The sequence below is a fragment of the Panthera tigris genome, chromosome A3 (genome assembly GCF_018350195.1).
Source record: "Panthera tigris isolate Pti1 chromosome A3, P.tigris_Pti1_mat1.1, whole genome shotgun sequence".
Lineage (NCBI taxonomy): Eukaryota > Metazoa > Chordata > Mammalia > Carnivora > Felidae > Panthera > Panthera tigris.
Window position 1 is genome coordinate 31087993 of NC_056662.1, and position 25111 is coordinate 31113103.

At 44.4% G+C, this 25111-nt stretch overlaps 1 protein-coding gene across 6 annotated transcripts in view; it reads right to left on the bottom strand.

The window, feature by feature from the left end:
- The window catches only part of SLC23A2 (solute carrier family 23 member 2), a 133740-nt gene that overhangs the window by 51571 nt on the left and 57058 nt on the right, over positions 1 to 25111 (bottom strand). For all 6 annotated transcript variants that reach the window (XM_042980870.1, XM_042980872.1, XM_042980869.1 and 3 more), the window contains 2 exons: positions 24806 to 25066; positions 6189 to 6287 (listed from right to left, as the gene is read on the bottom strand). In XM_042980870.1, coding sequence (XP_042836804.1) covers positions 6189 to 6287; positions 24806 to 24913 — 207 coding nt within the window. In that variant the 5' untranslated portion in view covers positions 24914 to 25066. The remainder of the gene's footprint in view (positions 1 to 6188; positions 6288 to 24805; positions 25067 to 25111) is intronic.

A 25111-nucleotide genomic window follows, 5' to 3' on the forward strand; every position in this document is an offset into this window, starting at 1 on the left:
TACAATTAACAGATTTGGACAACAATAATATTGTGTGCAATATTATTCTAGTGATTCCAAAATAACTGGTTTTAACTATAAAAAGAACAGAAATTAAAAGATTTCATTATCTGTCCTCTTTCGGGTCTTTCACTAAGACATGTACACACACACCCCATTTTTCTTAGTAATGAGGGTGGTTCCATAACTCATAAATGGAACTAATATAAATGCCCATGAATGGTATTAAGATGACACAAAGTAGGAAACTATGTGGTCATGGGGGTCAATTAACCCTTGAAGACAAAATGCTGCACTGCCCCCCACCCTCGAGACAGGAATGTGTTTGGCCATTGTGAGCTATGGTACTACACTCAATTATCACTGCATGAAAATATAAACCATTTAAAACACTAAAGGAAAAAAAGGCCCTCCCAAAGCTTTTTTCGATGACTACATTAACAGGTTAACAATGTCATTTTCAAAAGACTTTTCCATCTTATTCTATGGTCTGAAATAATCTAAAGAACTAGGTAATTACCTGCCCATCAAAGAGTAGGAAACTCAGAATTCAGCTTTCTGGTTAGAGCCTTAAGACTGTCCATAACCTTTTCAACCTCCTCTATCATTATTTACCAAGTCTAGCATTTTTGCGATCCATTGTGGTCACTTTTTCTCTAGGAAATAATTTATGCTAGATCAAGAGTCAACAAACTTTTTCTGTAAATGGCTATATAGTAAATATTTTATCTTTTGTGGGCTATATAGTTCTGTCACGACACAACTCTGCCACTGTAGTGCAGAAGAACCTTCGATGGTATGCCAACAGGTGAGTATGGCTGTGTTCCAATAAAACTTTATTTATAAAAATAGGTATTGGGCCAGCGAGATATAGCTTGCCAATCCTTGCTACAGGGTTTCAAACTGATAATCATAAAGTTGTAGTTAACATCCTCCTTCACGGAGCACCTGGGTGGCTCAGTCGGTTGAGGGTCTGACTTCAGCTCAGGTCATGATCTTGCAGTCCATGAGTTCAAGCCCCGCGTCAGGCCCTGGGCTGACAGCTTGGAGCCTGAAGCCTGCTTCGGATTCTCTCTCTCCCTCTGTCTCTCTGTCCCTTCCCCGCTCATGCTCTGTCTCTCTCACTCTCAAAAATGGATAAATGTTAAAAAAAAATTTTTTTTAAATATCCTCCTTCACAATTCTTACATCACCTTTCACGTTGCTAATATATATTTATGCTTTCTCATTTTTTTCTTTAATCAGGTCCGCCAAAGATCAAGTTCATTGGTCTTTTTAAAAAAAGCTTTTGAGTTCCAGTTAAATATGGTAGACTGACCACCTGTCACTTCCTCTAACTCCTAAAAGCACACAGAAGGAATGATCACACCACAAATTTACAAAGATGAAGTAAACAAGAACAGAAGAAATTAGATTAACCCCCTGGTAGAATATGTAAAGCATTCACATGAGTTGTGACCCACTGGGGAGTGGGAGGAATCTAAAACCTGGGTGTTTAAAGAGGAAGAGCGTGAAGAAGTGAGCTGGTTGACCTAAAGATGCCCCGACAGGTTCTACGCTTGCAGACACAGATAAGAGTGGGAAAGGGAAGAGGATGGGCTTTAACAGCACAGACCAATCAAATACCCTGTTGCCTACTGCCATCCTCATCCTTCAAGATATGAAAAGGTACTGTTTTAAGAGCATGAACCAGAAAGACTTCGCCTCAGAGGTTAAATGCAGTCATGAACAGTGGGATCCTCATTTGCTTCTGGAATGCCAGACACCAGGTTACAAAAGCCAGGCTAACACCCACAGGAGTCTAGACGATTCCTTTCTGGAGGAACAGACCCAGAAATAGTAGGCTTTAAAAATAACTAAAATAAAATAAATTTTAAAAAGTTTTTAAAAATAAAATAAAATAAAATAAAATAAAATAATAAAATAAAGTCAAGTCAAGTCAAGTCAAATCAAAGTTATAGTAGAACAGAGGCGGTGCCTGGGTGGCTCAGCTGGTCAAGAGTCTGACTCTTGATTTCAGCTCAGGTTATGATCTCGTCGTGCATGAGATCCAGCCCCACATCGAGCTCTGCGCCGACAGCATAGAGCCTGCTTGGGATTCTGTCTCTGCCCTTCCCCAGCCTGCACGCTCTCTCAAGATAAATAAACTTTTTAAAAAGTCAGAAAAGAACAAAGAAAACAGAAGATAGGAATTCATCGAAGAGATTTAAAAATTTCTAAGAACTAAAGAACACGTTTGCAAATTAGACCCACCAAGTATTCAATGAATTAATGAAAACCTATTTAGAATGTACTTTACCACCAACGTTGCACATTGTATTCAGATATTTTAGAATGCACTTTACCACCAACATTGCAACGTTGTATTAAGAATGGCCCCAGAATAGAAATTTAAGAGCAAAGGGAAATAAAACATGGGTTGGTAGAATTTGGATAAAATAAAAAAATTAAAAAATTAAAAAACAAAGTAGAATAGAAGAACACGAGAAAACAGACATCATGAATAATACAGTAAAGGTCACAGGCTGGGGAAGAAAAAAAAAAAAGAAATCAAACAATGTTGGGGGGGCAGGAGGGAGATTAGAAATGATAGCCAGAGAAGGCAGGCAGATCCAAACACCTATCATCAGAGCCCCCAAATAAGAAAACCCAAAGAACAGACTGAAACAAAAAATAAAGATAGAATTCAAGACAGCTTTACTAAAGTAAAAGGATCTTTAACGTTAAATACTCCAAGTGCCAGAAAAAACTGACCCAGAATGGTCAACATGAAAACCTATCTATGTAAAGTTACTGAATATCAAAGATAAATAAAGAATCCAAAAATAGCCAAAAAGATCAAGATACTGATAAAAAGAAGAAAACAAGACTGACCTGGTATCTTCACAGCCACAATCAATACCAAAAAATGAAAGAGTAGCAACAGTAAGTTATGACTCAATTATTCTCTCAACTTTGTATCACACAATTGTCCAAACATATACAAAGGTGGAAATATGGAATGCCCACCCGTACCTGTCTCCACCCTTCAAAAATTACCAATGCTGTGTTCTTGTTTAATCTATTCCAAGAGAACTTCCTTTTTCAAGAACTTCGAGTATCTCAACTACAGGGGCGGGGGGTGGTAAAGAGAATCCACAGGACTGAAAGTTAAAAAGACTTAACTTTAAAAAGAAATCTCAACATTATGAAATCAAGTTTATCTTCTATATAATGAACTCGGCGATAACTGCAACCACACAGCTGTTGCACCGACCGGCAGGCAGCCAAAGATCCCAGTGCCCAGCTGGGTGGGATATTCAAGCGAGGACACACTGTAAATAGTTCACCTGTGACCGTTTTCACATTTCGACAATCTCTGCTCCCTAAAAGCCTCATGTTATTTTACACCCTGTCCTCTCTTCCTCACGATGGCCCTGGGAAGTTACGTGCTTTATAACCCCTTTCACAAACGAAGAGTCGGAGACTCTGAGAGACTGAGGGAGCTGCCCAGGATCTGAACAGACAGGCTGTCCCCAAAGGCTGCATTTGCCACCATACTACATGGCCTCCCAGGGAGAAACAGAGCTGCTCTTTAGTCATTACGAGAAATACGTGATTTTTTGACGTTGTGATTAATAACAAATTGCCCAATACCCCTGCAACCACTTCACAAGCTCTTGTAAACACATGTGGTGGGGAATCTGTAAAACAACAAAATGCTGGTATTTCAATGGGAACATCTAAACCTTTTGCTTGTATTTACTTCATTTTGTTCCAAATGCCCTCTCTATAAACAAAATCAATTCTTCAACATCCCTCACTGAAAATTCTCAATGATACTGAGATCAAGTTCAGAACATACTGGGTGTGGGTCCCAATGCTATCTTACAGACTCACTGTTCCATGATCCTTCTGGGCCTTTTAGGAATACATGTCTTTGAGCACATTCCAAGATGGGTACCTTGTGGCTAATACCATATTAACCAGCATTTACCATTAGTAGTTAAGTTTTGTATAACGTTAAGTGAACATATGACAACCGAGAGCATGCCATAATTAGGAAAACAAGCATGAATATGGAGAACGCATAAGATGATCTCTCGGGCCCCCACTTCTCCCATCTCTCCTGCAATGTCGCATTGTTCACTCATGCTCAGCTGTCCAGAGACAGCCTGTCACTGCCCTCTGAAAAGCAAGATCCCAAAGAGCAGCATTCTTTGGTATGAAGTTTTCTTTGCACAAATTCAAGACAGTGGAAATCCTAAACATTTCATTTTCTTCTTCTCTAAAACAGAGATAGTGGCAGCACCTTTCTAATAGAGCTTTGGTAAGGACTGAACGTGACCCATTGCTTAAAGCATTCAGCCCAAGGCCTGGACCATTAGCACTGTTTAGTACACGGTAGCTCTTCTCCCTGAACTTGCCATTTCATAAAACAAGAAGAGTGGCCAATGAAACAGGAAGATATTCCATCTCACTGGTATTCAAGGAAATACAAATGCATCAAAGTTTCGACAATGAAAAGATTTTCAAACAGGTAAATGAATGTCTAGCATAAATGTGCTAATGTAAATAAGCTAGACACTTTTCCTACCGACAGTTCACTAGCATCAGTAAAAGGTGCCACTAGAGGTGTTAGAAAGCCCTGCGTGTTAATGCTCCTTGGTGTTCATTTCAAAAGGTGACCATCACTTACTGGATACTGGAGGAGGAAGTCTAAAATCATGACAGTCTATACCCTGGAAATTCCGGTGGCTCTGATTAAGGGCCCAGTACCCGAGAACTAGATACAACCTAACGAGTCTGGGAATTCAGAAGCACTCTGCTGCAAGATGTACCATTTGGATGCTGAGACCCAAGCAGGCCAGGCGGTAGCTCACTGCCCAGATCCCACTCTGCGGGCTGTGTCTCAGCTGCAGACGTAGGCGTCGGTCAACATGTCCACAGTGGCAACTATAATTTCTGCACTCTGAGGAGCAGCTTAGAATCCAAAACCACAGGAATGTCAACAACTCAGCATGAATCTAATTAGCCTCCAGAAAATTTATAATAGCCTGACCAAAAAGTAATATTGGTCAAGAGAGCCAAAAATGGAAAAAAGAAACCATACACAGACACAAAAATTTGATTATTCCAGAATTTCAATATGATTTCCTTGTTCTTTATCATTTTAGTGATTACACTGTAAACTTACTGTGCTAATTAATGCCCAAGCTGGGTACTATGTTTGCATTTATCAACTTTCTAGTGGTCCCTTTCTAAAATATTAACTGTGCACTATCTAAAGTACAATTCAGGGGACTCCTGGCTGGCTCAGTCAGCAAAGCATGCAACTCTTAATCTCGGGGTCAAGCTCCACAGTGGACATAGAGATTACTCTTAAAAAAAATAGAATACAGTGGTTCTAGAAATAAAGAAACTGATTAAATTAGCAAATTTTCACAACGAATACAAAATGTGCTTTAAAAAGTCTACCAAATAAAACTCAAATGAAATTGAGGAGTCTCAGAGCTACAGTACAATCTGGAAATATCCTCTCGTCAAACTCTTCATGCATTGGGCACAGTGACCAATCAATACAGAGTAAAAAAAGAAATTAAGGCATCTGGATCCTCTTTGGGCAGGCCTCTTCTGGCCTCTGTGAATAGGGTCACACAGACTAATCTCAAGGAAATGGGATGGCGGGGGAGGCAGGGGGAGCTTCTCCCCACCTTAACATGTGATTTCCGCCCCTTTGTTCAGTCTACACAAGCTACCGCTGGCTTCTTGTATTATCTTGTTCACTCCAGCGGAGTATGTACCAGGCACGATGCTAAGAACTACACAGGTTATTATTTCATTTACTCCTCACAACAACTGAAGACAGATGCTGACACTTTTATTCTCATTTTGGAGATGAGGCAACGGATGATGCCCAGAGACCTTAAGTAATTCCCTCGGGGCCCGGGTCATTAGCACCCAGCCCTGAGTCCAGACTCACACTCTTAACCACCTCCCTCAGCATCCTAAGGCTTTTAAATATAAGAACTTCTATATGGATCTCACCTTAATCGCCATTTAGACAATGAAAAGTTAGTAACTTCTACTCCTCACCATCCCTTCTATTTCCACTATGAAGGGAACACACCCACTCAGGAGGGCCGAGACGAGCCCGGGGAAGGACAGCCACATCCCGTGACGGGGAGGAGGCTGGGGCAAGGGAGTACCTTTTCTGCGATGCCGTTTTCTGTGGTGTAGATTGCCATGAGCTCGGTGTCTTCGTTGTCCTGTTCACCGCTGGACGTGGCGCCTCCGTTTATCACCACCTGAAGACAAACACTTCATTTATAGGCTGTTTCACCATGCACCGCTCTGCCATGTGGAAACATCCTCCCCAAACACCTTCTGTCATTTTCACAACAGACACAAGCTGTGTGTCTTTTGCCTACCATATCAGCCAAGTTTCGAATTTTCTTAAAAGGAACTCCCGACAAGTGTGCGCCGCATCCGTGACCACACGTGGTTCCGATGGAGGAGAAATGCATCGTGGGGAGGCCGGAAACGGAGCACCCCCAGAGAGTCCACGGAGTGGGGCCTGCAGCTCCATCCAAGGCCAAGGGAGGCACAGCTGGGCACCGGAGCTGCTGTCTCCGGACGGGTGGGAAGCATCAAGGGCAGCCTTGGTCAAGAACCCTGCCCGAGTCACCGCGTGCTAAGGATTCTGTGTGGCATTCCCAGCAGGGGCAAGTCAGGCACTGCTGATCGCCTGACGTGCTGACATTTCCTGCCGTGGATACGACACAAACCAGCCTGCTGGTGCGTGCGGGCAGTAGTGTGTGGCATCAGACAGGCACGGGGGCCGTTCTTGCCAACAAAATCTAGCTTCTGGGCCCTCAAGGTAAGAACCAGAACTCATCTTGAGGACTGGAAGGAAACCCCTGGACATATGCAGGCCACCAGACCTCATGCCTGCCCTGGCAAGGCACTTGGGGTCGTCCGAGGTTCTGGCTGTGTTCTGGCAGCCTGCAGCAGAATCTTAAAATATTTTTACTTTTTTTTTCTTTATAATTTATTTACTTCGAGAGAGCGAGCGAGCACATGCAAATAGGGGAGGGGCAGAGGGAGGGGGGAGACAGAGAGTCCCAAGCAGACACCACAATGTCAGCACGAAGACCAATGAGGGTCTCGAACTCACAAACCATGAGATCATGACCTGAGCTGAAATCAAGAGTCGGACTCTCAACCAACTGAGCCACCCAGGCACCCCTAAATATTTTTACTTTTTAGCCAGATGGTTCTGTTTCCAGAAATCTATTTTGAAACATTAATACTGAAAATAACTGTATGTGTGAATGACAGCACAACTACATTTTGTATAAATTTTTTTAACAGTTACTTATTTTTGAGAGAGAGAGACAAAGTGCAAGCAGGAGAAGGGCAGAGAGAGAGAAGGAGACACAGAATCCAAAGCAGGCTCCAGGCTCTGAGCTGTCAGCCCAGAGCCCGACATGGGCTCAAACTCAGACCATGAGATCATGACCTGAGCCAGTCAGTCACTTAAGCCACCCAGGTGCCCCAGCACAACTACATTTTTAAAATAAGAGAAAAAAGACAAAGTATATAAAAAGTTTAAAATCTGATATTGCGAAGTATACTAAAGAGAAATAAAAGGTGAGATGGCATAGGGGAAGGTACCATGCAATGTCTATAGCCCACAAAAGTTGGTACCAGTAGGGGGCGCCTGGGTGGCTCAGTCGGTTGAGCATCTGACTTTGACTCAGGTCATGATCCCACGGGTTGTGAGTTCGAGCCCCGCATTGGGCTCTGTGCTGACAGCTCTGAGCCTGGAGCCTGCTTAGGATTCTGTGTCTCCCTCTCTGCCCCTCCCCCACTCACACTCTGTTTCTCTCTCCTTCAAAAATAAACAAACACTAAAAAAAAAAAAAAAAAAAAAAAAAGTTGGTACCAGTAGTTCATAAACACCTGCAAATAAAGCAAACAATCCACAGGAAATGGGCAAATGATAGATGTATGCAATTCACAGAAAAAATCTGAATATCTAAAACACACGAAAAGCTGTTCAACCTCATTTAAATTTATAGAAATGAAATTTTTTTGAAAAATTTCATTTTTAACATAACTTAGGGGGATATTTTAAAAGATGAATCTAGTGTTGACTAGGGTGTTGGGGGGAAAGCTATGCTTAGTTATCAGAGAAGATCACATGGACTGGCCTCTGTAGAGGGTAACTTAGCACTGGAACTTAAAACAGGCATTTTCTTGGATCCAATAACTGAACTCCTAGAAACATCCTCCAGAAATATCCATGCAAGTGGTATGTGCATTCAAGACTGATGAATGCACTATTTTTAAAATACTGAATCCCTGGAAACAACCTAAATGTTCATCCAAAAAAAAAAAAAAAAAGATAACCAATGGGGTTGGGGGGAAATAATGATGAACATTAAATTATGGTACACCCATTTCAAAAATAATGTCATTAAAAAGAAAATAATCAAAAAGCCACTAAAAAAGAAAAAAATAAGCTGATGCACTGATAAGAACTCCAAAAAATACAGTTTTTGAAAAGAGCCACAAAACAGTAAGCCTAGAATTATCACAATTATACTAAAAAAAAAAAAAATCTTAATAACCTCCTTGTCTTAACACTTGGGAAAGGATCCAGAAAGGTCTGAAACCAACAACAGGAAGGTTGCCCTGGGGACAAGGAGTAATGATGGGCACTTTTCATTTTTCACTCTCAATACTGCTTTAGCATTTGGGTCTCTTATAAACAGCATGTATTTCTGTGTTTTTTGTATACTGCTGTTTTATTTGTATGTCTGTATGTTGCTGTATACTGGCACCTGGGGTGCCTGGGTGGCTTAGTCGGTTGGGCTTCTGACTCTTGATTTTGGCTCAGGTCACGATCTCACAGTTTGTGAGTTTGAGCCCTGAGTTGGGCTCTGCGCTGGCAGCACGGAGCAAGCTTGGGATTCTCTCCCTCTCTCGCTCTCTGCCCTCCACTGCTCATGCTTGCACTCCTGCTCTCTCTCTCAAAAGAAATAAAACATTTAAAAAGTAAAAAAAAAAAAAAAAAAGATGTTCACCAAAATATTAACCATGGTTGTCTTTAATCAGTAGGGCTGTTTTGACCTTTTACCCTTTATATATTTTGAGAATTTCCTAGAATGAGGACAACTTCTTTTTACAACAGGGGAGAAATTATAAAGACTAAGATCTAAACAGCATACCTTAGACTGAGGAGGTCCAAAGATATTTCAATCCACTTATTTTTACAAGTGAAGAAATCAGGCCAGTGAAAAATTAAACTTCTCATACAGATTAATACCCAAGTATGAGGCTACTTTCAAAAAGTATGCCAGAGATCTCAATTACCTCCTACATAATTTTGACAGGGCAGAGTTTTCTTATGGCTCTTCAAATAAAGATTTACCTCTAAAACTACCTCTTCAAGTAATGCCATAGCTTTTTACCCAAGCTAACTGGGTTTGTGGCATTTGTTGGGCCATAAAACCAGCTGCGGGCAACACAGACGTTCCTAGCCAAGTTCAAGTCCACAACAGGAAACTCTTAACTATCAGAGCCACGCTCCAAGTCCCATCACAGCAGTGCTCAGCCCACGGAGACGCCAAGAGGTACACACACTCAGGATGAACTCTCTTACAACAACAACGCTCAGTTACTGAGTCATCAGAGAAACCCAGATCTGACTGAAAGTCCTACCCCGGCTGTAACTCATCCACATCTGCACTCATCGCTAGCCACTGTGGGGAACAACTGCTCTATGGGGACAGGGCTTCCTTTAGGGTGATGAAAGGTTTTGGAACTAGACAGAGGTGATGGTTGCACAACAACAGGAATGTATTAAATGTCATGGATTGTTCACTGTAAAATGGTTAATACTGTTAACCATTTGTGTGAGTTTCACCTCAATGTTTTTCTTTTCCAATCCGTATACTGGCACCAAAGAGATTTTGGCAGGAGTGATCAATTCCCACCCATTTCTGACTTATTCCTTACACATACTCTCAGTGAGAGAAGTACCATGAAATGCAAATGCTTCCCAGCCCAGGAAAAGGCTCGCGTACTCATTCCAGGAACCGTGCGAGCACTTGCTGCACCAGGTAATGAGGATGCGGTCCTGCCAGCCCCCAGGAGGCCACCTGGAGTGGGTGCCAGGCTGTAAGGAATTCTGACTCAACACGGGGTCCAGCAGGGAGCCACGAGGCAGTGCCGAGAACAGCAGTGCCACAATCGGATGTGTCCTACGATGGCCATTCTGACGCAGTGGGAGAGAGGAAGGGCAGTGTGCAGTACAGGGCACGGTGACAGGAACAGGAGCAGACAGACCCTTTATGAGGCTAGTGCCAGGCACCAAAGACAGCAGCTGCGGCCGAGGTGTCAGTAGTGCTCTGGGAAAGGTAGTGTGGTTTGAGACGGAGCAAGGATGTGGCCTGATGCCCCCGGGGACTGGCCTGAGGGAAGCACAGCCTCACAGCTGCTCGGCGTGGGCGCCTGGGAGACACCACTGCAGTACAATGGGCAATACCCTAGCCCTGGACTGAATGTTGGGGACAGAGGGGGCAAGTGTCCAGGCCACCATCCAGTTCACTCACTTGGCGGCTGGCTGGATGTGGGTGTTGGGCCAAAGAGACTGGAGCAGGGAAGGGCAGAGAAACAAATCGGTACAAGAGCAGTGCGTGTAAGCCAATCCAAAAGGTATGTGTTTCATAGAAGGCACACAGGAGGCTTGTTTTCCCAGGCCAGTGTGGGGCATTTATTTAACTATAAATATTGCTGACCTAAATAACCTAACCATGACTTCTAACACATTTCCACAGGTCAAGCCCCCCCTGGGGACCTTGGAGCCCACCTTCCATCCCCATCAGCCTCCTGTTCCACAGGTGCACTGCTGTCCTCCACACGTGCCCTCCTCACTCTGCTCCAGCCCTCCACCAATGCCCTGGGGCAAAGGGAACAAGCGTGGAAGGCAGTAGGTTCTGGAGCAAGTGGGAGATGAACCAAGTTTCTACTGAAAGGAGAAGGGGATTCAGCACCAGAGAGAGGCTGAGGTGACAGAAGGCGGGGTAGGTCCACCAGGGCGCCCATCTGATCTGCTGCCCCCACTGTGCCCGCGTACAGGAAATGACCCAACATTACTGAAAAAATAAAACACTGGTTTTACTAATGTTTCCTTTGGTTTATTAAACTAGCTATTCTGATGATCTATACATTTTTTAATGTGAAATTTAAAAAATCAAATGTTCAAAGCAATTCTTCACGAAAGGCACAGACTTTTTGTTAAAAGGATAAAAAAAATGTTGCTTATACTATTAAAGGTTCACATTTTTGAATCTCTAAATATTATTTCAACTGGGAAATAAAACATGACTTGGAAAGCTTCTCAAATGCAGGGAGACAGGTTTTCTTTTGTGTTATTAATAGCATGGCAGATAACGGGGATCTTGGATCTTTCATATCAGTAAACTGATCTAGTTTTTATTTTAAAAAATCAGATTATTTTTGGGAACAAGATGTCCTTTCTCTCCCTGAAACTATTTGAAACCAGACTTGATGGCTTTAAATTTTTTCTGAACCAATATTGTATAATCACCCCACCAGCTGTGATTTAAGCAGGTTTTCTCTGCCTAAATTTGTCCAGCTCATGGCTTGTCGTGACATGCAGGGCTCAGGTTGTCTGTGGGTAGGAGTGTGTGTCTACTGCTCAATAAACATGTCTCTCTTGGTCAAGTGTTTTATCTCTAGTAAACAAAGACAATAGTGCTAAAGTACTTGTTTGTAAACAGTAATCCTGAGATGGCCAAACCTACAGGAAGCAGGAGAGACAGGAGCCATAGCTGAGGAGTATCATGCTGAGGGACAGTATCATAGCAAAGTCAGTTTCAACTGACAGCAAATGAGCCTGTGTTACTCGCAGAGAAGTTACAGCGAATCAGTAGCTGTGGACACCGGTAAGCTAAAGCGTACCGGGAGGGGCACCTGGGTGGCTCAGTCGGTTAAGCGTCCGACTTCGGCTCAGGTCATGATCTCGCGGTTTGTGAGTTCAAGCCCCACGTCGGGCTCTGTGCTGACGGCTCAGAGCCTGGAGCCTGTTTCGGATTCTGTGTCTCCCTCTCTCTCTCTGACCCTCCGCCGTTCATGCTCTCTGTCTCAAAAATAAATAAACGTTAAAAAAAATTAAAAAAAAAAAAAAAAAAGCGTACCGGGAACCTGTGAAACCCAGTGCTTCTGAGCAGAGGTTCAGAAATCAGTTTATCACCTATTTGAAGTCTGGTGTCAATCACCCACCACTATCATGTGTTCAGTAGCTAAGCAAGCCATTTTATACTTACTCACTTTCGAGTAATAATGAAGTACCCCAAATTACCTGTTTTCTATTCAGGTAGCACTATTCTTACCCTCCTATACATACACACATACACACACACACACACACACACACACACACACACGATTATTTCCACTAGTTTCCATATCTACTCTACAATTAAAATGTGTTTAAAGAATAGAGGTATCAAGGTGTCAAGGGGCACCTGGGTGGCTCAGTCAGTTAGGTGTCTTGACTCTTGATTTTGGCTCAGGTCATGATCTCACGGTTCCCGAGTTCAAGCCCTGCCTGCTTGGGATTCTCTCCCCCCTCCCTCTCTCTCTGTCCCTGCATAGCTCATTCTCTCTCTCTCTCCCTCTCTCTCAAAATAAATAAATAAACTTAAAAGAAAAAAAGAAAAAAAAGAATGGAGATGTCAAGATTAGTGTTTCTCAGCCTTTAACCCAAACCCCTTTTAAATGAACATTAAATAAATAAATAAATAAATAAATAAATAAATAAATATAAAAATCTTCCACCTACTTTCAGTATTATTTGAAATTTCAAAGTTAATTACCATTAAAAATAAATCAAGGTTAGTATAATACAATATATGCAAATCTCCAGAGTTTGTCGATCTTAGATTAGGATACTCCAAAAGATATAGTTGACAAAACTAACACAACACTAGTAACCCTAAAGTTGTCAGAGGTAGCAAAGCCCCTAACCTTGTTTTCATTGCTTCCTCAAATATGGCGGCCCCAAGGACACTCCTGACAGCCACATGCAAGTTAAACCACCTAGAGCAACTTACTGCAGCCTCCTTCACTTGGCACTGCCCAGCCTAGGTCTTCTTAGGGCAGCCTCTTAACTTCTTCAGCCTTCTCCAGAGAGCACCTGCAGCTGTAACAGCCAAAGTACTCTTGGAGTTCCGGATATGTCCCACCTGTCCCCTAGCACAACTTGTGCCTCGCCTCTCCCCAATTCCAGTCCCGATCCCGAAGCACTGGATGGGTTGGTGTGCCTGTCACCAGCCCCCAAAGAAAGCCCTCTGTGCTCCCCCTCCCACACATCCCATGACAATGGTGATAGAGACAGCTGTCATTTGCTGGGCAGATTCATGCCAACACTGGGTTGGGCACTTCCCTTCAAGTGAACATCCTCCCTTCAAGGGGAGATTTACAGGGGTGCCTGGGTGGCTCAGCTGGTTAAATGTCTGACTTCAGTTCAGGTCATGATCTCACAGCTCGTGGATTCGAGCCCCACGTCGGGCTCTGTGCTGACAGCTCGGGAGCCTGGAGCCTGCTTCAGATTCTGTGTCTCCCTCTCTGCCCCTTCCCTGCTCGTGCTTTCTCCCTCTCTCTCTTTCCCTCTCTCTCCCTCTCTCAAACATTAAAAAAAAAAAAAAATCAGAACTTAAAAGTTTATTCTGAGAGAGAGAGAAAGAGAAACAGAACACAAGCAGGGGAGGGGCAGAGAGAGAAAATCCCAAGCAGGCTCTGCACTGCAGCACAGAGCTGGACATGGGGCCTGAACTCACAAACTATGAGATCATGACCTGAGCTAAAATCAAGAGTAGGATGCTTAACCAACTGAGCCGCCCAGGCACTGCTACAATTGTAACTTCTAATAGGTCTGTGGCATTTCCAATCATTGCTACAGCGCAAAAGAGGTAAAGAGACTGGGGTAGAGAAGACAGACATTAACAAAGGAAAGAATATGAACAGCAGAGGAACAGAGGAAGAAGTGCTCCACCTCATTAAAATTCAAAACTAAAGCAATAAGATGTCAGTCTCTTGCTTACTGATTTTTTTTTAATTAAAAAAAATTTTTTTAATGTTTATTTCTGAGACAGAGAGAAAAGATGAGTGGGGGAGGGGCAGAGAGAGAGGGGACACAGAATCCAAAGCAGGCTCCAGGCTCTGAGCTATCAGCACAGAGCCTGTGCACTGTGAGTGCAGGGCTCGAACTCACAACCCACAAGATCATGACCTGAGCCAAAGTCAGACGCTCAACCGACTGAGCCACCCAGGCACCCCTTATTTTAATTTTTAAATTTTATTTTAGAGGGACAGAAAGTGAGTAGGGGAGAGGGGCAGAGGATCCCAAGCAGGCTCCCGTTCAGCTCAGAGCCCCATATGGGGCCGATGTCATGACCCTGGGACTATGACCTGAGATAAAATCAAGAGTCAGACGCTCAACCAAATGAACCGCCAGGCGCCCTTGACTTGCTGATGTTTATTTATTTTTTTTAACGTTTATTTTTGAGACAGAGAGAGACAGAGCATGAACAGGGGAGGGTCAGAGAGAGGGAGACACAGAATCTGAAACAGGCTCCAGGCTCTGAGCGGTCAGCACAGAGTCCGACGCAGGGCTCGAACCCACGGACCGTGAGATCATGACCTGAGCCGAAGTCGGACGCTTAACGGACTGAGCCACCCAGGCGCCCCGGATGTTTAAATCTAAGACCTAATATTTGCACAGGGGAGGCGGCATCTCGCACAACTGCTGGGAGTATAAACTGCTGCAGTAAGGTTAATATACAGCAGGCTAACGTCTGCTCTGGCAAAGGCTGAGAAACAACCCAAGGTCCCAAGGACAGTGGATAAATTAGAACCACAATTTGCTATTATGTCACAAGTACAAATGATGTTTTCAATGGCATCAATATGCCAGGATATAATATGAAGTTAAAGGGCTTTTTACAGCAGTGGGGGGGGGGGGGGGGGGGGGGGGGCGGGGGTAGAGAGAGGGAGAATGAACTTGATAAAACATCCCCCAAATATTTGTTTCAAATGTCTAGAAAGAAACACGCCAAAAAAGCATATTGTTTTTCTGGCTGATGGGATTCTAAATGATTTGGTTTTCCCCTCATTCTATCATTCCATAGTTTCTAAATTTCCCACAATGAACATACTTCTTTTGTAAATGAAAAAGTTATACAAATAATGAAACAATAAAAGAAACAGATGTAAACTATAAAAAATATATAGTAAAAGAACACATCAGTTTTCTCACTACTTCCATTTTATTCCAGCACCACGTTTGTGCCATGAAGCCTGGGGCGAAACGTGATGCTTTCGAACATCCGTATCTTTTTTAAATGCCTATCTTCCATCTCAAGTACAGTATCAAATCCTAACAGGAAATTAGCTTTTTCCGCCAAAAGAATTATGGACTTAGATTATGGTACAGAAATCAATCTGAAATACCTAACCTGTAATTGTTAAAGCCCGGGAGCCTGCCTACCTAGCTTAGGTAAACACAGTTTAGGGGTGAATGGAGAATTTAGAGGTAGCAGGTTTAGGAGGTATAAACACGTACAAGAGAAAGAAACCTCAAACAGTCTAGGAATGCAAAAGACATGGGCAGGAATGACAATCAGGGCTTGCAAAGAACAAGGCTGGGAGGCTAGGAGACCAATTGGAGGTTCACATGAGGACCCCAAGAGTACCCCATTAGGCCGCAGCCATGGCGCGAATGGTGAGGGGGCTTAAGTGGGTGGGGAAGGGGAAGCTTAGGCAACTACCTTTGTTGCCCTCCAGTCACATCTGGTAAAACTCAGAGCACAAAGCAAGCATCGAGTAAGAGTAGAATGGACAAGATGTGCTTTACGGCCCGGATTCGGTGGATCTGGCCTCACACAAAATTAAGAGACAGTCAGCCAAAACGCTTCTCAACTTTGTAAACCTACTCTAGGAAGTGACTGCACCAATTCTGTTATTTCGTGATCATTTATACCAAACTATGTCCCAACTACTAGGTGAACTTTTTTTTATTACTAACATCTCTCGTTTAAAACTACCAAAGGTCTATTTGAATTAAAAGCTGAAGTATCAAATACTATCTGAAATCTCAAAACCAAAGCATAAAAATTCACTTTAATGGGGCACCTGGCTGCCTCAGTCGATGGAACACACGACTCTTCATCTCAGGGTTGTGAATTCAAGCCCCATGCTGGCCAAACAGACTACTTAAAAATCTTTAAAATTAGTTTTTAAGAACATGAACTCTAGAAAGAAAGAAGGGAGGGGCTCCTGGGTGGCTCAGTCGGTTGAGCGTCCAACTGTGGCTCAGGTCATGATCTCACGGTTTGTGGGTTCGAGCCCCGCATTAGGCTCTGTGCTGACAGCTCAGAGCCTGGAGCCTGCTTTGGATTCTGTGTCTCCCTCTCTCTCTGCCCCTCCTCCACTCTCTCTCTCTTTCTCTCTCCCAAAAATAAACAAACATTAAAGACAGAAGGGAAAGAATCTCTCACACTATGCATCAAAACCACTTGCATCCCATCTTTTCAGTGTTTTTATTTCAAAGCATGTATCAGCATATCCCACTTCCTAAAAAATCTTTCCAACTGATAGACTTTAAACAGCAAGTTATGCTACCAATCTTGGCTGTTCATTTTTGACCTGTCAGGAGCATCCCTTCCCTTACGTTGGCCACTACGCAGTAGACTCAAGCTCTTATCTTACAGGAGGAAGAGGAATTAAACCAACTCTCTGGGAACCACAGCAAACATACTCTCTTCATCCTCTGACTGGTGTCAGAATCACACTCTCGATCCCAAATCTAATTATTCTTCTGAAAGAGAACATTTCCCAAGACAACTATTATTACCATCCAGCTGAGACTTAATGGTTTTAAGAGCTAACAACTCCGAGCCTTCTATTTAGGAATGCATCAGAAGAGACCCCCACGGCACCTGGCATTTAAGTCACAAGAACAAGGACATTTTGGAAGTTTCCATACTCAGTTTTTTAAATAGAACTATCTGCACCAAAAAAATCTGGTGCCTTCTTTTCACTGCTGAGGATGAGCCTGTTCAAATCTGCCATCAGAGAGCCAGCAGCCTGGAGGAATCAGAGTCATTATTACATGGTTTCTTTACCCACCCTTCCCTATCTCTGCCTTCCCTTTAAGAAGAAAAAGCAAGAGAAGGGAAGGGAAAGAATGGGAAGGAGAGGAAGGAGGGGGAAGGGACAAGAAAGAGGGAAACGGGCACCTGTCTCCCTGGCTGCCCTCTTACATGGTACAGCTCTGGGCTGCTGCCCTCCCCACCCAGTACCTCTGGCTAGACCAGGGCTCTTTCTCTGACTTCCATGTAATGACCTCCTTTTTTCCTTCACAGACTTTCTCACGATCCATCGCCTTCTTCTACTTCAACTTTGAAGTTTAAACTTTCCCTCCTTTACCTGTAACTTAAAAGACAAGGACAATGTCTTTACTGGTGCTGATAAAATGCCCCAGATCAGCAGCAAACAAGGAAAGCCCTCTTTTTCTCTGGTTTGCTGGATTACAGAAGTGGCCAAATCTGGCAGAAGCGTAAATTTACAGGAAGAGAAAAATTCATTTGTAGTAACTATAAAGGTGGGAGGCAGGGGACCCAAAGATATTTTCTGATCAATTCCATAACCTTCCAATTCAAAATTATTCTTTCATTTTTAAATGCTTTGCTGTATTTGCCACATTTCCTAATGTGAATGCATATTACTTTTACAATCAGGGCAGGGTCTAATCATATAGCAGACTTTTCAGAAAGTTTCTCTGAAAGAGCTGAAATGTTCTCAGCGATTTCATATACTGATGTTTGGTTGTTACCAAAGTGACCATGTAATTTCCCATCCAAACCAGGCCCCATGTGGGAGATCAGGGGAGCTGGATCTGTTGTGTGAACGGGAACAACAGACCTGTGCTTATTTCATAGACAGGTGCCTCCACGCCCCCAAGTGCCCAACCCCAGCGCCTCCAGCCTGACCTTGCTGCCCACATCCAACCCGACACCAAGTCTCGTCACTGTCACGTCTACCTCTTCGCTCCTCTCAGAGCCACCTGTTTCCCCACCCACCTGTCTTTCCTTCTAGGTGCCCCCAAGGACCCCAGGCCCCAGCTTCTCCACCCCAGCAGGCCTTCTCATGGCCTTGCTACCCCACTGGGACTGGTGGAACATCCCTGCCACCGCTCTCCCACAAACTCTCAACCCACTGTCCTCTCTGGCCCTCACCTGGCAAAGGCCCTGCCCTGGCTAATCCTACAGCCCACCCATATTCTCCACCCACGAGGCTCACAATGCCTTCATGGCTGGCTGCCCACCACATTGCTTTCTTGGTTCCCCTCCCACCTTAGCAACCACTCCTTATGTGTCCCCTTTGCTGGCCCTCCTCCACCTCCACACCCTCTTGGGCCCTCAGACCCCCTTACATCCCTAGCGACATCACCTCCCAGGTGATACCATGCAATTCCCTGGCTCTAAATACCCTCTCCCGCTACAAACACCCATGCTGCTTCCCTAAGCACCACAATCTTGAGCCCTTTTCCTACCCAGTGTCCCCGTGGCCAACACCACATTCCTGAGCTGCCCCTACCCCCCCCCCCCCACTCACCTGTCTTCCATCCACCTCAGTACTTGGCCAATTCTTCCAGATGCTCAGGGAAAATACCTGAAGCTGTTCTCGCCTGCCCTCTCTTGCTTCTATCCTCATCCAGTCAGCTCTGCTCCAGGGCCTGACCACTTCTCACCACCCCCACACCTCCACCCTGGCTGGAGCCACCGTCAGCTCACCGCCCTGTGGGAGCCCACTCCTGACTGGTCTGCTCCCCTCTTGGCAGCCAGAGAGAGCCTTTTAAAACTAGGCAGGGCATGCCACTCTGCTCAAAGCCCTCCAACAGTTTTTCATTGAACTCAGGAAAAGCCAAAATTCTTAGCAGGGTCACGCGGCCCACATAATCGCTATTGACCCCCTCTTGCCCTCTGTCCAGCCACACCACCTCCTCAGGATCCCTCAGACGTACCAGGCACCTCCCCCTCAGTACCTTTGCACCTGCTGCCCACACACTGCCACGGTGGGCTTCTCTCAACTCCTGCAGGCCTTTATTCACATGTCATCTTCTCAACACAGCCTTTCCTGGCCAGCTGAACATGCAACACCTCACTCCTAGCAGTTTCTCTCCTTCTTCCCTATTTTATTTCTGCATTCATATTTGTCAACATCTAACATCTCCACCTGATTTACTTCTAGCATGCACTCCTGACTTGTCACCAGCATGGAGCTCTGAGACGTCAGGGACTTGTCTGTTTAATTCACTACTGTTTCCCCAGAGCCTTAAACCTGTGGGAAGCACTCAGCACATTTTAAGGCATGAGTTAGTTAATGGCCTACAGGTCCTAGGTGATCCCTATAGGACTTCACATTGCATTCCTCACTATCCCTCTTCCTTCATTTATTTCCTTCCAGAATTTGTCACTGGCTGCCATTTGATGCTTCTACTTCTTTGTTTATTGTCCATCTCCTCCCACAAGTGGAAGTCAATGCCAAGAGAGCAGGAACCAGGTGGGCACCTAGTGAATATCTGCTGCAGGAAGCAGTCCCTTTCCTGCCTGCCTTCCCAGACCAGGCCACGATCGGCTCTTACCTGGACTGCCGTAACACCGCATTGGGCTTCCTATCTCCAGACGCTTTCCTTTCCCAGCACCTGAGGCAGGAATTCTTTACCCCAAAGCTCAAGTAACTTTGCTACAACTGTTCATCGGCTCCCCGGCTCCCCACCTCCATTCTCTGTATTCTGACGGTACTAAGCTTGTGCCAGGACAAGGCATGGCCATGTTGTTCCCCAGCTGAACAGCCCTGGGTCTCCCTCCTCTTGACCTGCTTCACCTAGACATTTCTCAGGACTCTGAGGTCCTCTCCCCTGGGAATCTGTGACAGCCTCCCCACCCCCGACCATCACGTGGCTGGGCAGAGGCCCCTAAGGGCCGACTTGCCATCTCTCTCCTAGTGGGGTGTAGTGGCTTTTTACACGCTCTATGTGGTGCCCACCCACTGGGGGCCCTATGGGTTCCTGCCATTATATGACTCTGAGAAAAACACACTAGGGAAGTGGAAACAAATTATGGATTTGTATGAACCATGAGTGTTTCTCCCACAAGTTGAACCTAATGAAGCTACTATTCAGTCCATACCCCTAACATCTCCAGACTAAACAATCTACTCTTGTCACCCACGAGAGGAGACCCCAATATTCTCACAGAGGCTATTAGAAAAAGTAGAAGACACAAAACCTTAAGGAACCCTAAACACTTTTTGCCAGCTGTGAAATTGGCACTGGAACATCAACGTGTTGAAACAACAGGCTGTACTACCGGTGGGCCTCTGCCAACACCAAGTTCAGGCTATTAACTTGGTTTCCCCTGGACACCCCTCCGGGTTCAGATGACACAAGAGCCACCGACACAGGAGAACTGCAGAGCAAACACATGACCTTTACCTGGCTGGTGTCCTTAGGGTTCAAGCCTTTTTGTGGTTTTTCCGGTTCTAATTTCTTGCCACATGGCATTCGCCCATATGACACATTTCCTAGTTGCCTTTAAAAGCATACAAATTTGCCTAACAAGATTCCCATGGGATAAGGAGATCTTTTGTTATGTTTCTCCTATTTAATATCAATTCTGATCACATGATCTAACTTCTCTGAATGCCAGGGCTTTGCAAGTCTCTGGTTCTTCCTGTGACCTATTCATTGTTCTTCTATGTATGGATTTATTCTTTTTCTCTTTAAGTTATTGTCATGGGCCATTATTTTACTTTGTTTAAAGAAACTCTGATCCCCTTTCCATGTGAGTTTCTCAAAAGTCACCTCTTGCCCCATTTGAGGAAGCTTTTATTCAGCATAGGAGGCCAAAGAGAATCTCCAGTGAGAAGATCCTCAGCACCCCACCCCCACCTCCAGCAGCCTGCTCCAGCAGACCTCCCCAATATGGTTCGAGGAGCAGCCAGCTTTGGTTCCTGCTGCCCCAGCCTCCGGGCACTGATCTCTCACACAGTAACAGCTGACAGCCTGAGCCCCAGCTTCTGACTCCAAAGCAAACATGAAAATAAGAGCCTGCATTTTAGTCTGGCAAGGCCTTGACCAGCAAGCAAAAAGAGATGGACTAACCAGTAGCCTCGTGAGGCTGTCAAGCACTTGATCAGTGCGACTGAGGAACTGAATTTCAGATTTTCATTTTAATGAGTTTAAATAGCCACATGTAGCTAGCAGCTACTGTGCTAGGCAGCACAGATCTGGCGAAAAGGACAAGTATCATTTATTGGTGCACAGAGAGGCCATGTCATATAAGAGAAAACAATACACAACCAGAATCACCAAGTCAGCCAGATGCTCACAGTGACAAGGAGCTGGAGGCAACAAGAGACCGAGCCTCATCTTTCACCTTTGCTCTGGCCAGAGCATCAGCTACAGCAGTTCAATCCCCGCCCATCCCAACTCTTTAAGAACATCCCCAAGAACACCTGTTAGAGTCAGCAGATCAATCCACCATACCTGTTATTAGTACTGCTTACGTGCAGCTCCTGTCTTCCTCACTAGCTGTGAACTACCTGGAGCCAAGAGCCTGTGTGATCCAACTGATAGAAAAGTCTAGCTAATGCACCAGGTGAACTGTAGGCTTGGGGCAAACCCGTGTACTTCACCTTCCCATAGAACTATCAGGAGAGTTCTACAGCTACCTTTAGCTCTCAGGTTGTCAGATTCAATGAAATTAGCGTCGAGACCTTCTGGGCGGGACGAGGAACAGGGAGATACAGATGTACATCCCGAGAGCAGAGAGGCAGCGACCCAAATAATAATCCTACCAGCTGGACAGTGGAAAGAGAGCAGCTGTGACCTAGCCCCTTACATCTGTCCTGTTAACAAGCAAATCATGCAGAATGGTCTTCTATCTTAAGCTTTCTTAGGCAGCAATTTCACTAGTGATTAAATACGGGCAATGCAGCTTTCCTACACGTGAACTATTTCTTTAACAAACACTCCTTGTTAGACTTTTGTTTTCATCTGTTTTCCTGCTGCTTGGCCTTCTGCTTTCTCATATGCCCTGCAGGCGCTCGTGTGAACACACTTCCTGACCTCCCTGCTTCTAAGTCATCCTGGTGGTGGTGCGTGTGCTGACCCTTCACAGCCCCTCCTCCTGGAAGCTCACGCCCATGATGCCAACTCTAGTTGTCTTCTTTTTATCCCCCTTTTTGATACTTACCTTGATAGCCGCACACAGCGGTAAAAATTCCAGAAGTTCCCTACTGAAACTGCTATAATGTTAAACCGACCTTAGGTGTACATCATGTTTATATCCAACTACACGTATGTCCACGTTCTCAGCTCCCATGTACTTGCAGGAGCAAGTAGAGAATGGTAGAGGGGGTGCCTGGGTGGCTCAGTCGGTTAAGTGCTGACTTCGGCCCAGGTCATGATCTTGCAGGTTTGTGAGCCCTGCACTGCACTCTGTGCTGACAGCTCAGAGCCTGGAGCCTACTTCTCATTCTGTGTCTCCCTCTCTCTCTGCGCCCCGCCCCCCCACATTTGCACACTCTTGCTCTCTCTCTCAAAAATAAAATAAATATTTAAAAAAATAATTTAAAGAACAGTAGAGGGAAAAACCCAAAACAGACAAACCTTTCTGTAACAAGAAACATAAAAAGCAACGAATAGGCTGACACTGGGCCAGGCAGGGCTCTGAGCCCAACAGACCTCGGTCAGGCAGCCCTCGGCTCCAGCTGGTAGACAGGAGCTGGGGAGCCCCCACACAAGGGGGAAAAGAACCAGGTCCATTGCTCAAAGCCAGGACCCAGCAGGTCATGTCATGGTCGGCACCACTGAGGGAGAGAGTAAGACCTCTGCCATACGACCTGATCCTCGACTGGATCCAGAAAGAGAGAATGCAAAACCACAGCAACAGAAGTGGGAAGTGGAGGGGAGAGGGGAGAAAATCTCAAAAGAAACACTCAGAAGAGGATTTCACACCTCTTGATAAATAGAACAATTGGAGAATTACTTTAAAATAAGTACATTAGGGTCCTCGGTGGTTTAAATAAAAAAACATTTTTAAACAACACAAACACACATACGAGAAATTAAGAACCAAAAATAGGCAGGAGTGAACCAAACAGAAATCTCAGAAACAAGAACTATAATCAATGCAACAAAAATTCAACATAAACACATGACCATACACAAGGAACTAGTAAACTGGAAAATAACACTGGGGAATCCATCCAGAATCGTCACTAGAAAAAGATATCCAAACCATGAGAATGCGGTTAAAGAGAAACACAGACCGACTAGAAAGCTCTAGTGTGTAATTAACAGAAGTTCATCCAAGAGTTGAGAGCAAAATACAGTTATTTTCAGATGTACAAAGATGAAGGCAGTGACCGTTCACAGACCCTCAGTGGTTTTTTTGTTTGTTTTTTTAAAGAAAAGTGAGCAAAGAGGAAGGGAGAGGGAAACAAACAGGGGAATAAGTATGAAAAAGGACAGCAAATGCTGTGGGTTTAACAAACTGTAAAGTATCACAATCTGAATATGAAAATAAGTCAACCTAAAACTCGACCATAACGACAAGGTGGGTGGGTGACCAAGGAAGCTCCAGTTTTTTTCTCTCAAGTAGAGGGTGAGGGTGAGCGGTCTGCTGGGCTCTCAGGCAACAGGAGAGGCAAACTGATAACCAGGCACAAAACGCTCCTTTTCATTTTTCAAAGATGATCTTATTTAAACTTGAAAAACCAACTCGCCTCTTTCTCTAGAAAGACTGTCTATGTCAATCCTGAGCCTTCAACACAGCAGAAAATACCATTTAAAATTTTCACTTTATAGGAAGAAAGAAAACAGTGATGTGAGGTGTAAAATAATTGAGACAGCTCTGTGAATTAATTAATAGGGTAAAAAACCAAAATGTGAATACAAATCGGGTCAATCAATGTGCTTAAAGATACGTGTTCGCATCCTTCTTCCTGAGTTAATGCCACAGTGAGGCAAATTCCAGAACCATTCAGTAAGGAATCTTAGGACAAGGTATTCTTGCCCTTAACCTCATTTCCAGTATTAAGAGAAAAACAGCCAGAGGCAAGTTCTCTCTGAAGAGCTTTTTCCTTTTTTGAACCAACACTTTAGGTAACTTTATACACATCAAATCATAATCCTGCATCTGGAAAAATATTAGCATTGAATATAATGAACATGTGTAATCAGCCTTATCTAACTGATAACACTTGTCCAGATAAAACTACATCTTGGATGCTGCTGCCATAATACAAAGCATGGACTTTTAGGTTCCAAATAGTAAGTCATCCATTCCTTCTCCTACTTTGCAATATAAATCCACAAAGTTGGGTTTGGGGTTATTTCGGTAGAACACAGTTTTGGAGACAGAATTAAGCTCGTAGCACGCTCCAGTACACAGTAAGCACTGGGCTGATTTCATGATGTTCCCGCCAATGCATGCTTCCTTCCTGGAGCTAATCCCATCAGGTGACTGGGCAGAAAGTAGTAGAGCCAAAACCTGAGTCAGCCAACAGGGCTCCCAAAGACTATCTCACGTGAAAAGCATTTGGTTTTGAAATGCCTTAACCTTCACTGACAACAGGGGTATTAAAGCTAATCCTATGCTGATTCAATACAAAAACTACTTGAGAGTGATTCAAGAGGAGAGAAAGAAGGGAACATAGTTACCGGAAGAGTAAAGAAAGCGGGATGCTTCGCTTCATCTTCATATTTGCCTTCAGTTGAACTTCCAGCCTCCATGGATTTGGACGTAGTGTTCTTACCAATACCCATCATTAAGAGAAAATGAGTAGTTTGGCCGTTGGACTGGAGTGGCTGGAAGAGAAGGCTTGTTCAAGCGAGGAGCCCAGGATCTGAGCTGGCTCTTCCAGTGCCAGGAGCACCCAATTCTCAGGCAGAGATGAGCCCCACAAGTGCCATCTCTAGCACCTAGAAAGAGAGGAAGCAGCCAAATCACCAGGAGCACACAAACAG